This window comes from Cucurbita moschata, unplaced genomic scaffold (genome assembly GCF_002738365.1).
Source record: "Cucurbita moschata cultivar Rifu unplaced genomic scaffold, Cmos_1.0 Cmo_Scf00006, whole genome shotgun sequence".
Taxonomy (NCBI): Eukaryota; Viridiplantae; Streptophyta; class Magnoliopsida; order Cucurbitales; family Cucurbitaceae; genus Cucurbita; species Cucurbita moschata.
In genome coordinates, this window is record NW_019268522.1 from 275736 (window position 1) to 286853 (window position 11118).

Consider the following 11118-nt stretch of genomic DNA (forward strand, 5'->3'; position numbering starts at 1 on the left):
GGGCATCCGTTGCAGATAGATGAGGTTTAAAGCGGGAGAGCTGCAAGGGTTAGAGTTCGTAGTAATTTTAAAAACTGCCATTGATTGGGCCATTTTTAAATAAATAAAAATAACAATATACTAATGTATAATAAATAATTTAGTATGGCTATAAATATTGACTCAATTTTAAAAAATATCAATAATTTCTCAATCAAATCTTGTGCCCATTTCATTAGAAATTAGAAGGTATTTTGATACTTCTAAATTGTGTATCCCATTTCGTCAATGAACCTGATAAGAAATCCAATTTCCGCTCAAATAGGCTTGTGAAAGAGTTGAATGAAGAAGAAACATAACGAATTGTGAATTGCTACTGAAAGGATAAATAATTAAAGAGGCCAACGGGCCTTTTTAGGGTTTTGGGGACAGAGGGACTTGAACCCTCTTACTATAAATTTCATTTTTGTCGGTATTGACATGTAGAATGGGACTCTATCTACTCTTGTCTCCTCCCTAAGCAAAGATAGACAACATATCATGTCTCATCTAACTCATGCCGTGGTGATGACCTTTCAGTTTTCTTACCTAAAAGTCATGGGTACCGATAGCTAACCCGCAAGTACATGTGATGAACTATTTGAGCTTTACTATAATTTTATGTTATCCCACTTTTAAACAGTTGTTTGAGATACGCTCACGTTTAGAACCTTTAGCTAGTTGGAAAGTAATCCGACACCAACTTTGTCAATCTAAGAAGTTTTATTAAAAGTCACTCACAAAAAATCTTTTTGTCTAGAATGATCTTGTTTAAGCACCACACGATAAGGGTTGCTCACTTAGATCCACCTTGACCTAAAGGAAGCACCACACGATAAGGGTTGCTCACTTAAACCCACCTTGACCTAAAGGAAGCACCACACGATAAGGGTTGCTCACTTAAACCCACCTTGACCTAAAGGAAGCACCACACGATAAGGGTTGCTCACTTAAACCCACCTTGACCTAAAGGAAGCACCACACGATAAGGGTTGCTCACTTAAACCCACCTTGACCTAAAGGAAGCACCACACGATAAGGGTTGCTCACTTAAACCCACCTTGACCTAAAGGAAGCACCACACGATAAGGGTTGCTCACTTAAACCCACCTTAACCTAAAGGAAGCACCACACGAGTGCATGTATCACCCGCCTTTATAATACGTATCTACTAAAGTCACTTAAACTCATTAAACTCAACTCTTGATATGTTTTCATGCCTTCATGCAGTCACATAAACTCAAGTTTAGGTTACTTAACCATCTAGCATGACTGCATTAACCACTTTCTCTTCTCTTCTTGTTAGGTTGGCTTAATGGACAACCTGTTCCACTCACTTCTCAAGAGGGGTCCGATCTACTTTCTTCTAATGTGCTTGCAAGATTCTCCCTCATTGATGTGGTCATTCTCTTCAATGATTTCTTCTCTAAAAAGTGAAGACCCACTCATTTATGTCACAAACAGATATCATTCTTTCACACTAACTATAAAATCACACCCTTCCCGAAAGTCCTTCATGTGTCCCACCTTTGGATTTTGGCCGAGACCCACTTAATTCTTATCTAATTTTTCACTGATACTGAATCTTGGAACTTGCCAGAGACTGGAAAGAAACTAAACCAAGTACTGTAAAAGTAATAATTAAGAAGAAAAGGAAAGAGAATGAAAGTAATAATTGAGCAAGTACTGTAAAACTATTATCTCCTCCTCATGTTATACAGAAGCCAGATGCAAAAATCAACGGATAAAATGAAAGGGTATTTATAAATTTATGCTGATTGGTTTACAACATACATTTCGAAGTCACTGTAACTACGACATAGACCTCACTTGAAAACCACCACAATATTTCAAGGTAAAAGGTGAAAGAGACAACACTAATAACGAGAAACACAAGCATCAATCCTCAAGCATCAAACCCATCTCCACTCAAGAGTCCATAGACTATTAAAAAAACAATACGGTTTCCCTGAAATTAACAATCCAAAAAAATTGTATCAGCAATGAGAGAAAAATGGATGCAAATATATGAAGAACACGAATCGAGTGTAAGAAGGTAGCAAACATACTGATATTTAGAGACCCTGTTCGATGAGATAATCTCCAAGCCTTTCAACAATCATATTGCACTGACCGGGAGTCATCGGTTCATCATAGATGCCAACGATTAGAGCCATACCAGTCTTCTTAACAGTAACCCCACCTGGGCCCTGAAATTAGGAGATGATTGGTTCAAATTTCAATGGAAAGTAAGAACTGTAATTTGAATAATTAAACAACAAAGACATCTCACCAATAGAACAGAGCATCAGTGCCCGAGAGTAAAAATTATACAAGATTATGCTGCAGAATGTAACTATCTTGCTCTGACCAATTAGAAAACTAAGCTAGGATGAAGGTTCTTATGTTCAGATTCAACTAGTAAACTTGTTTTTTTAGAACATTTTCAGAATAAATTGTTTGCATGCATATTTCTAAGATCACAACACACAGCAGAAAGTATTAATTCTACAATAAGAGTTCATCACCTTCTTCCCACGAATAACATATCCAGGCTCCCCTTGGATTACCATATATTTTGCACCACCAAGGTACAAACCAGTTGGAGCAAGCACCCCGGGTTCATTGAAGTCATTCATGATGGCAGTAATTTCATCAGGCTTGAACTGCAAATAAAAAAACAAGAACATGCATTGAGGTCGCCATGAAGTCTTCAGGAAACCAGGAAAGTTATATGAACCAACACCTTGACTTCTAAAAATTCCATTAATGATACAATGCGATTTCAATCACCAACACTGCCTAAAGAGAGATGCAACGCAATAGACTAACAAATTATTTCTCACGAGCAACGAATCAATTTTCCTTCTCAAATCGAAGGTCAAAATATGTGAGAATAGAATCGAAATGCTTAGAAGTAAATCTAGAAGCCTAGATGAAGGAAATCAGAAACTCCAGATCTTCACTGAACCGACGTAAACAGAAACAATGAAAAAAAAACAGATTCTAATTTTAATCACATTGAACAAAACTAAACTAATTACTCCGAAAACCGATTTAAAACTAGAGATTCACGATGTAATGCATAGACCTTAAAATCAATCAGATCAAATCATTCCCAATAAAATCCATCATCATTGTCAAGCTCGTCTCAACCATTAGACTTTGAGTTAAAAACCCAGACAGATCCAGCCATGGATTTCGAGCAAGCAATCAAATCAATAATCGGATTTCAAGTTTCCAAAAAGAGAGAGAGAGAGATAGTAAACCTGAGGGAAAGTATTGCTTTGGGCCCAAACGCTGCCGTCATGGCCGATAATGGCCGCAGATGTGAGGTGATTGCCCTCAATGTCGCACATAAGATGATCATCGACGTAAACACTCCACGACATCGTTCTCCGCTTCTTCTTCCTCTTTCTTCTGGTTCGATCTCTGAAGAGTTTTTTTTTTTTTTTTTTTTTCCCTTCCTTGCTCGCTCGTTTCTGCGTTGAATCGAGTGAGAGGGGATACAATTTATCACCACCGACGAAATGAGCTCCAAATATAATCTCCTCCCTGTGCTCTTCACCGCAGTTTCGCCCGAGATAGCGTCGATGTCACGCAGGTATAAATATTTTTCCCAAAATAATTGCGATCCCTCCATAGGAAATTACATTAATGCCCTGTTTCTTTTTTGCAAATTGTTTACATTAATATATTTTTAATTTTAATCTTTTTTTAAAGCCAGGCACGTCTTGTTTGAATATATGACCATAATATTATGTTAAAATATTAAATTTTATAATTATATTATCGCTTATTTATTAGTATTATTTACAAAATTTCGTTTTATATAGAATCTGTTGAATTGAAAAAAAAAATGTAACCGGGAATAATTTAATTGGATTTGAATATTAATAAATATTCTTTTGAAATTGGTTGCAAAAATTATTTGGTCCAAATAAAAAAGAAAAGATAAAGAGGTCATCCTCTTTAAGCAATAGACCATTTCAAAAGAATACCTTTTCAAAAGCAAAGGAATCTCTGAGTTATTTTGATAAATAGCAATTGTGAGGGGGGGCATAGCAAAAATCTTTGTGTGCACCAATGAAAATCTTTTTCCACTACATTATGAAGAAAAAAAACCAAATTAACCAAGTTAAATTACAAATTTGACCTTCAAATTTGTGTTCTAAATTTTCAATAATGTATCGAGCGAACAATTTAACCTATATTTCAATATAAATTAATAACGTTGATATAAAGTCAAACTGGACATTTCAATACAAAACCATCCAAAAGAGAGTCCTAATCTTTGAATAATGTAATATTTTATTAGGTTCCTGCTTTCAGATAGGGATTTAATATCTATCTATCTATTGACAGGCATCAAAAAAATAAAAAATAAAAAGCATTTCATTTTCTCACCTGTCACAAATCAAGAGCATGGCCCACATCACCTGTTTGCAATTTCATTTGGAAATAAAAAAACAAACTTCAAGTAAAGGAATAAAATGGGAGAAAAGAAGAGTAAACGGTTATTTCATGAAAATACTGTTAATATCTTTCAGGAGGTTATTGTCTGCATTAACTCCTCTGCCAATTTTGAGGCATGAGATAGAAGCATATTGCAAACTTGAAACCAAACAAACATAAAAGGAAATAAGAAAAAGAAAAGAAAATTTGAAAAAGAATAATTTGTAGGCCCAAATTCGGTACTTGGAACCGAGATGGACTTAAAAAGCCTACAGACCCTGATCGACGAGGTAATCGCCCAGCCTCTCAACGACCATGTTGCACTGTCCTGGAGTAACAGGTTCTTCATAGAGGCCAAAAACTAGAGCTTGACCAGTCTTCTTTATGGTAATTCCTCCAGAACCCTGCCACGAGAATCAAATATAACAGAAATAGAATAGACTTTAGTCCATGGCATGATGTAAGCAAGGTCATTGCTTGAGAATTAGTTCAAGCAGAGGTGCGAAGTGGAAGATTTGAATCTCTCATTTCTTGATTAAGAACATATGCCTCGACCAATTGAACCCAAATGCAACCATAATGCAGCTATGAGTTTCCGAAACGAAATTTCATTTCTTTAGAAAACAATCAAAAGGAAATGAATTAAGTTTTAGCTCACTTTTGAGCCTTTAAAAAATCTCGAGGTGTCAACAATTACTATTTCATAATGGATCCCAAGTTGGAATTCTCAAATCAGGATATTAACATCATGCTTTTGGTTCATGTAATGGTGTGTTCTGTACCATTGGTCACAGTGGAAAAGGTTTCAGCATAATGTACTACGGGACAGAAAAGGGACAACGTCTGAACCTTACGGACAAAATGAGACAAGAAAGGAATCAGGAATCCAAAAACGTGCAGATTTTATGATGTTTTTCTATATCACCTTCTTTCCACGGATGACCGCTCCAGGCTCTCCTTGGATTACCATGTACTTTGTGCCTGCAATATGTAATCCAGTAGGTGCAAGATGCCCTGGTTCATCAAAATCCTTCATGATACCAGTGATCTCTTGAGGCTTGCACTGCAATTAAGATTACACAATAAGAAAATCAACCAGGATCGTCATGAAATCAACATTTAATCACTTAAATTATGATACACATCGATCAGAACCATTAGTTCACCACGTAGATGATTCAAAAACGAAGAGTCAATCAAAATCCTTCAGGAATTCTAATCAACATCTAATAATTTAAATTACAATACACATTGATGAGAACCATAAATCCATCATGAAAATGATTAAAAAACAAGAGATAGTAAAATGATTATTTCTTCTCCCTATTAAGGACACACAAAGTCCATCGCCACAGAGGGAATACACTACGAAAATAGTTTAAGTTCCTTCTCCATCCAAATTAAGGCTCTATCAAGCAACAATCAGATCATAATATTGACTACGAACTATCAAAAATCAAACAATCGAAAATCAAAGCCTAATAGAGAAACACGACGACTAGATCAGGATCTATACATAACCGGTGTATAAATAAATCATTCTTCCATAAGATCAAAGATAACAATTCCACATCCGAAACTGCACCGTTGCTAAAACTATCTAATCCATAAGACGAAGACGAATATGCTTGGAAGAGGATCAAAACCTGAGGAAATGCGGCGCTCTGAGCCCAGACGCTACCATCGTGGCCGATAATGGCAGCGGCAGTGAGGTGCTGGCCTTGGCCATCAATGTCGCACATCAAATGATCATCAACATACGTTTGCCACGACATCTTTCTCGAGAAATTGGATCGCTGTTCGCGTTTGTTCTTCGCGGATCGTTGAGTTTCTTCTTGTTCTTCTTTTTCAGATTAAGGATGAAGCTCGGTTCGCTCTTCCTGTTTGAGTTTCGAGTGAAATGGAAATAAATAGGGCAAGAATAGAAAGGCGGGAATGATTTATTTATTTATTTATTTTAATTAGATAATTTAGTTCCTATTCAACCGGGCAAATGAACCACATATAACCTCCAATAGACCAGGTTTTTAGACCCTTCAAAATAGTATAGTTGTTATAACGTATATGTGAATTTCTTTTTTTCTTTTTTCTTTTTTTTTTTTTTACTTTTAATATTTTTTAATTATTGGTTTATGTGAAAAAAAAATATAAAGAGATTAAATTGTTAAGATTGTTATAAAATTAAAAGTAAAAAAAAAATTAAATGTATTTTTTAATTTGAAAAAACCACTTGAGTTAGTACTCAGGTTACTTATATACCATGGTTAAGTATTTCTTACCAACATGCTTTTATGGGCCATAGGTAGGAGTGGTTATGGGCTATGGGCTTTTCTGTTTCAGTCTTTGTTAGCTATTGGGCCCAGAAGAGAGGCCCATTTTAGTGAATAAATGAAATTAAAAAAATATAATATATATAAATGAAGATCTCTATTTGTAATTTCTTACGGTATATTTGTAATTATGTAATTTCTTTTCAATTTACTTTTTTAAAAGTTTAAAGATAACTAAATTTATAATTTGACCAACATTTATTTAGGTTATTAAAACCTGAGAGGAGACACGTGTAACACGCTCCAAAAGCACCCTTCCAGGCTGGCATGGGACCCAGCCAGCAATAGGGGGTTGGACAAAAATACAACCAATTGGTCTGTCCTATGTTCACAACATTCAAGCCAACGTTTGATTTTACTGTGTAGATTTAGATTCTCCCTACTTTTATTTTTTATTTTCCAAAAAAAAAAACTTATATGATTAAATTTTATATTATGTAATTAAAATGTTAAATTTTATAATGTAATTAATCCTAAGAGACATTATTATTAGATTAGGTGTATATAATCAATAAAGTTCAAATTTGAAAAAAGTGAAACAATTACTTGGTTGCTGAATTTTGAGGAGAATTCAAGAGGATGAAATGGACCCCTTCATGATGCTTGGTTGAGTTGGAACACTTGGTCAAGCTAGATGGAAAATAATGGACGAGGGGACGCCTTACGTACTTGTCTTTAAGTGCTTTGGAAGAGTGAAAATCGTCTCTACTAACCAAACCACGGGTCCTATTGAGCCACCAAAAAGGAAGTGAATCTTATTTTAATATATTTTAAGTTTTTCGTAACCATCATTCTCAAAAATCAATTTCATTTGAATGTGATCTTATGTAACAACTCAAGTCCACTGTTAGTAGATATTATCTATGAAAGTGATCTCATGTAATAGCCCAAGTCCACCACTAGCGGATATTGTCTGCTTTGGTCTGATTCACAATTACACTCTAATAATAATTACTTTATTAACAAAGTCGGAATTGATTAAAGTCCCGACGGTTAAAGCACAAATTCCTTAAACTTCGGTTTAGGTCAATCAAACTAAAGAAAGGGTTCGTGTTTGGTAGCGTGGGGATGCAACAACCATTATTGTTTTTAAGCTTTGAATAAATGATAAATTTCAAAAAAAAATAAATAAATAAATAGAGGAAGGTTGAAGACGAAGGAGTACAAGGCTTGCTCCCCACGCCCATTGCCAATAACTTTAGGGACCCCCCGACCCCGCCCCCGCCCCACCCCCCACCGCACCCACAATTAAAAGCGCTTCCACTATTTCTTTATCTTTTTGTGGGAAAAAAAAAATTAATTTGACGAGGGCTAAATAATTCAGTCAAATGACGTACTCCTATGACCCACGAATTTGATGGGTCTACCACCTTACTATCACATCCTTCGTTTGTCCGAATAAATAGGTTTCAATCCTTTCAGATCTTCCAGAGTTATTGTCATTAATTTTTAGTCGCTCTCCATTTATGAGAATAAATAAAACATTTGTTCATTATTTCGTATGAATATTCGTTTACAATTTTCGACAATATATCGATAAGATTTAGCCGTATTTGGAAATTATAAACAATAGAAGTATATCGAGTAAAGATTAAGAAACGGTTACCTTGAGATGCATGTATCTCGTTTTTTTAAGGAAGATTCACGTTTTATGTTTCATTATCAACTACGGTTGTAACAAGTTTTGTCCGTTCTGTCCCTTTTTAGTGTACATCCACTCGATTGAAACTAAAAATGTTCACATCTAACCCGTAGAAACCTATCTTAAACGTGAGAGAGAAACATAACGCCGTCAAACGTATTTTTGTTCCATGATTAATTTCTCATAAAATTAAAAATTTAGAAAATTGATTTTAAAAGAAAAATAGCGTTGTCAAACACAGCCGTCCAAATCCACGATCGCGATTTAGAAGACGGTACAGAATGCCACGTCATAAGTTCTAAATAAACCTAATTTTTTCAAAAAACAATTATTATTTTGGTATTTTTTAGTACGAATTATTATTTTTATTTGAAGATTGGAATCAAATGCAATTTTTTTAACCCAAACAAGCGCCACATTGGCGTCACTGGACAACATGGTTACAGCTTTCATCCAGCTGTCTGTTCCCTCCCCATGGGACCCACTTTCCCTTGAGGAATCCGAATTCGTTACATGCTGACTTGGATATTTATTATTGGATTACAAATTTAAAACATGAAAATAATATAAAATAAAATCATTTCCATCTAATTTCGCTAATTATAATAACCATAAATAAAAGAATAAATATTCTATAACATTTCCATACCATTTCAAATTCTTAATATTTTATTGAAATTCAAAATACTATGTTCTAAAAAAAAAATAATAAAGACAAAGATTAAAAAAAAAAAAGTCTAATTAATTATTAAAAATACACGAATAAATAAAATTAACTTTATATGGTTGAAATAAAAATGGGTTTATATTAAAAAAGATATATGTTATGTTAATAAATGAAAAATGATTATAGTTTATAAAGATTTGAAGTAAATAGTAATATTTTTGGTAAAAAAGTCAAGAGGAGCTCATTCTCCATCTGTCACGAGAGGGAGAAACAGAATAAAAAGCAAAACCTTCAATACATCAATGGCCGACAGTTCACACTCCAATTCCCCAACTTAGATGTTCACCAATTTTTCTTCTTCTTCCTCTACCCACATTTCCGCCGCCGGCCATTTTTCCGATGGATCCCTGTCCGTTCGTCCGACTGATGGTCGAATCCCTTTCTCTCAACCTTCCTCAGGCAACTCGCCCCGCCGGCGCCGCCGTCCACCCGTCGACAACGCCCTGCTTCTGTAAGATCGCGATCAAGAATTTCCCTTCGCAAACGGCGCTTCTTCCTCTTTCATCTGTCTCCGGCGACTCACCGCCAGACTCCGCCGCGTCGTCCGCCGGTTTCCACCTCGACCCGACATCTCTACGCCGGCTCTCTGGTAAGCCAGTTATAATGTGTCTTTCGGTTTTCGCCGGTCGGATGGGTAACACGTGTGGGGTTAATTCTGGCAAATTTCTCGGCCGGGTTCGGATCGCTATCTCGATCGACGGTGCTGAGAATAAACCGAAAACGTTTCAGAATGGGTGGGTGAACTTGGGAAAAGATGAGGAGAAAACATCTGCACGACTTCACTTGCTTGTCCGGTCTGAACCGGACCCCCGATTCGTGTTTCAGTTCGGCGGCGAACCGGAATGTAGCCCGGTGGTTTTCCAGATCCAAGGCAATATCCGACAGCCGGTTTTCAGTTGCAAGTTCAGTGCTGATCGGAACTCGAGAACCCGGTAAGTTATCCGACCCACCCACCCCTTAATAAAAAATAATAATAAAATCTTATTTCTGAAAGTAAATATTTTAATTAATTATTTATAGCCGATTTATAATAAGTGAATTATACTACTTTTTAACCCTTTAAAGATAATTAAACTATAAAATTTAAAATCATATTAGAAAGTAAATTAGGATCTCATTCAACTGTAAATAGACAAGGTTTTGTTTTTTTTACAGTGCCACCCGCAGGTGACAGTAGTTTACTTTTTCCTATATTTTTCGACCATTTCTTTTACATGTGCCACAGTGGGAGTGGGTTGTCACATAACAACATGAGTCTCCAGAATGAACCATGTCGTTGTCGTTTTATTCTTTTTTAAAATTTTCCTTAGCTAACGACTTGTCGTCTAGTTTGTTTCATAAATGGTCAATAATATTTTATTTGGGTGCACTTTAATTAATTTTTAAATGTCTTTTAACATTTAATCATACTTTACACCCAAATAAATACCAAACTTAACTAAACTAAATTTTAAAAAAAAATTAATTTAAATTAACTCTGTTAAATAGATATATTTACAGTTGATTTCTAAAACGGAAAGCTTTTTAACCTAAAAGTTATGGATTAGGTCAGTATCAATCTTTAGCGCTTGGATAAGTAGGTAGCTGATAGATTAAATAAGCTCAGTTGCAGTTTAGAGGGTCGGTTGGTTTCTTCTATTTATTTATTTATTAGAAAATATTGGTTTCTTCTATTTATTTATTTATTTATTAGAAAATAATGAACCGAACTTAATAATTTGGGGTTGGTCAAATACAAAAGAAAAGATTACAAAATCTTCCGCAACTGTCTAACTCAACCACCTTTGATTCCATCCCATGTGCATTCCATCTTTTATTGTTTATCAAGTCATGTAGTGATTCATTTTTAATTTGTAAAAAGTTTCCATTTTTTTATTTTACTTTAAATTATGTGTAATTATTTCCCTATAACTTAATTCTACAAAAAAAAAAAAAAAAAAAAAAAA

General features: G+C 35.0%; 3 protein-coding genes across 3 annotated transcripts in view; 1 reads left to right on the plus strand and 2 right to left on the minus strand.

Moving 5' to 3' along the window:
• Positions 1 to 1755: 1755 nt before the first annotated feature.
• LOC111443890 (profilin-1-like) lies at positions 1756 to 3618 on the minus strand. The gene is made up of 4 exons (XM_023081730.1): positions 3288 to 3618; positions 2547 to 2684; positions 2088 to 2228; positions 1756 to 1987 (listed from the first exon to the last, which is right to left on the minus strand). Exons 1-3 carry the CDS (start codon positions 3408 to 3410, stop codon positions 2094 to 2096), a joined length of 396 nt encoding a protein of 131 aa, XP_022937498.1. The 5' UTR covers positions 3411 to 3618; the 3' UTR covers positions 1756 to 1987; positions 2088 to 2093.
• An 896-nt stretch (positions 3619 to 4514) lies between these two features.
• On the minus strand, positions 4515 to 6371 carry LOC111443889 (profilin). Its single transcript, XM_023081729.1, has 3 exons — positions 6120 to 6371; positions 5399 to 5536; positions 4515 to 4877 (listed from the first exon to the last, which is right to left on the minus strand). Exons 1-3 carry the CDS (start codon positions 6246 to 6248, stop codon positions 4743 to 4745), a joined length of 402 nt encoding a protein of 133 aa, XP_022937497.1. The 5' UTR covers positions 6249 to 6371; the 3' UTR covers positions 4515 to 4742.
• Positions 6372 to 9350: 2979 nt separating this feature from the next.
• LOC111444418 overlaps positions 9351 to 11118 on the plus strand; it is a 3344-nt gene continuing 1576 nt past the window's right edge. Inside the window, exon 1 of the mRNA XM_023082516.1 lies at positions 9351 to 10104. Coding sequence (XP_022938284.1) covers positions 9512 to 10104 — 593 coding nt within the window. The 5' untranslated portion in view covers positions 9351 to 9511. The remainder of the gene's footprint in view (positions 10105 to 11118) is intronic.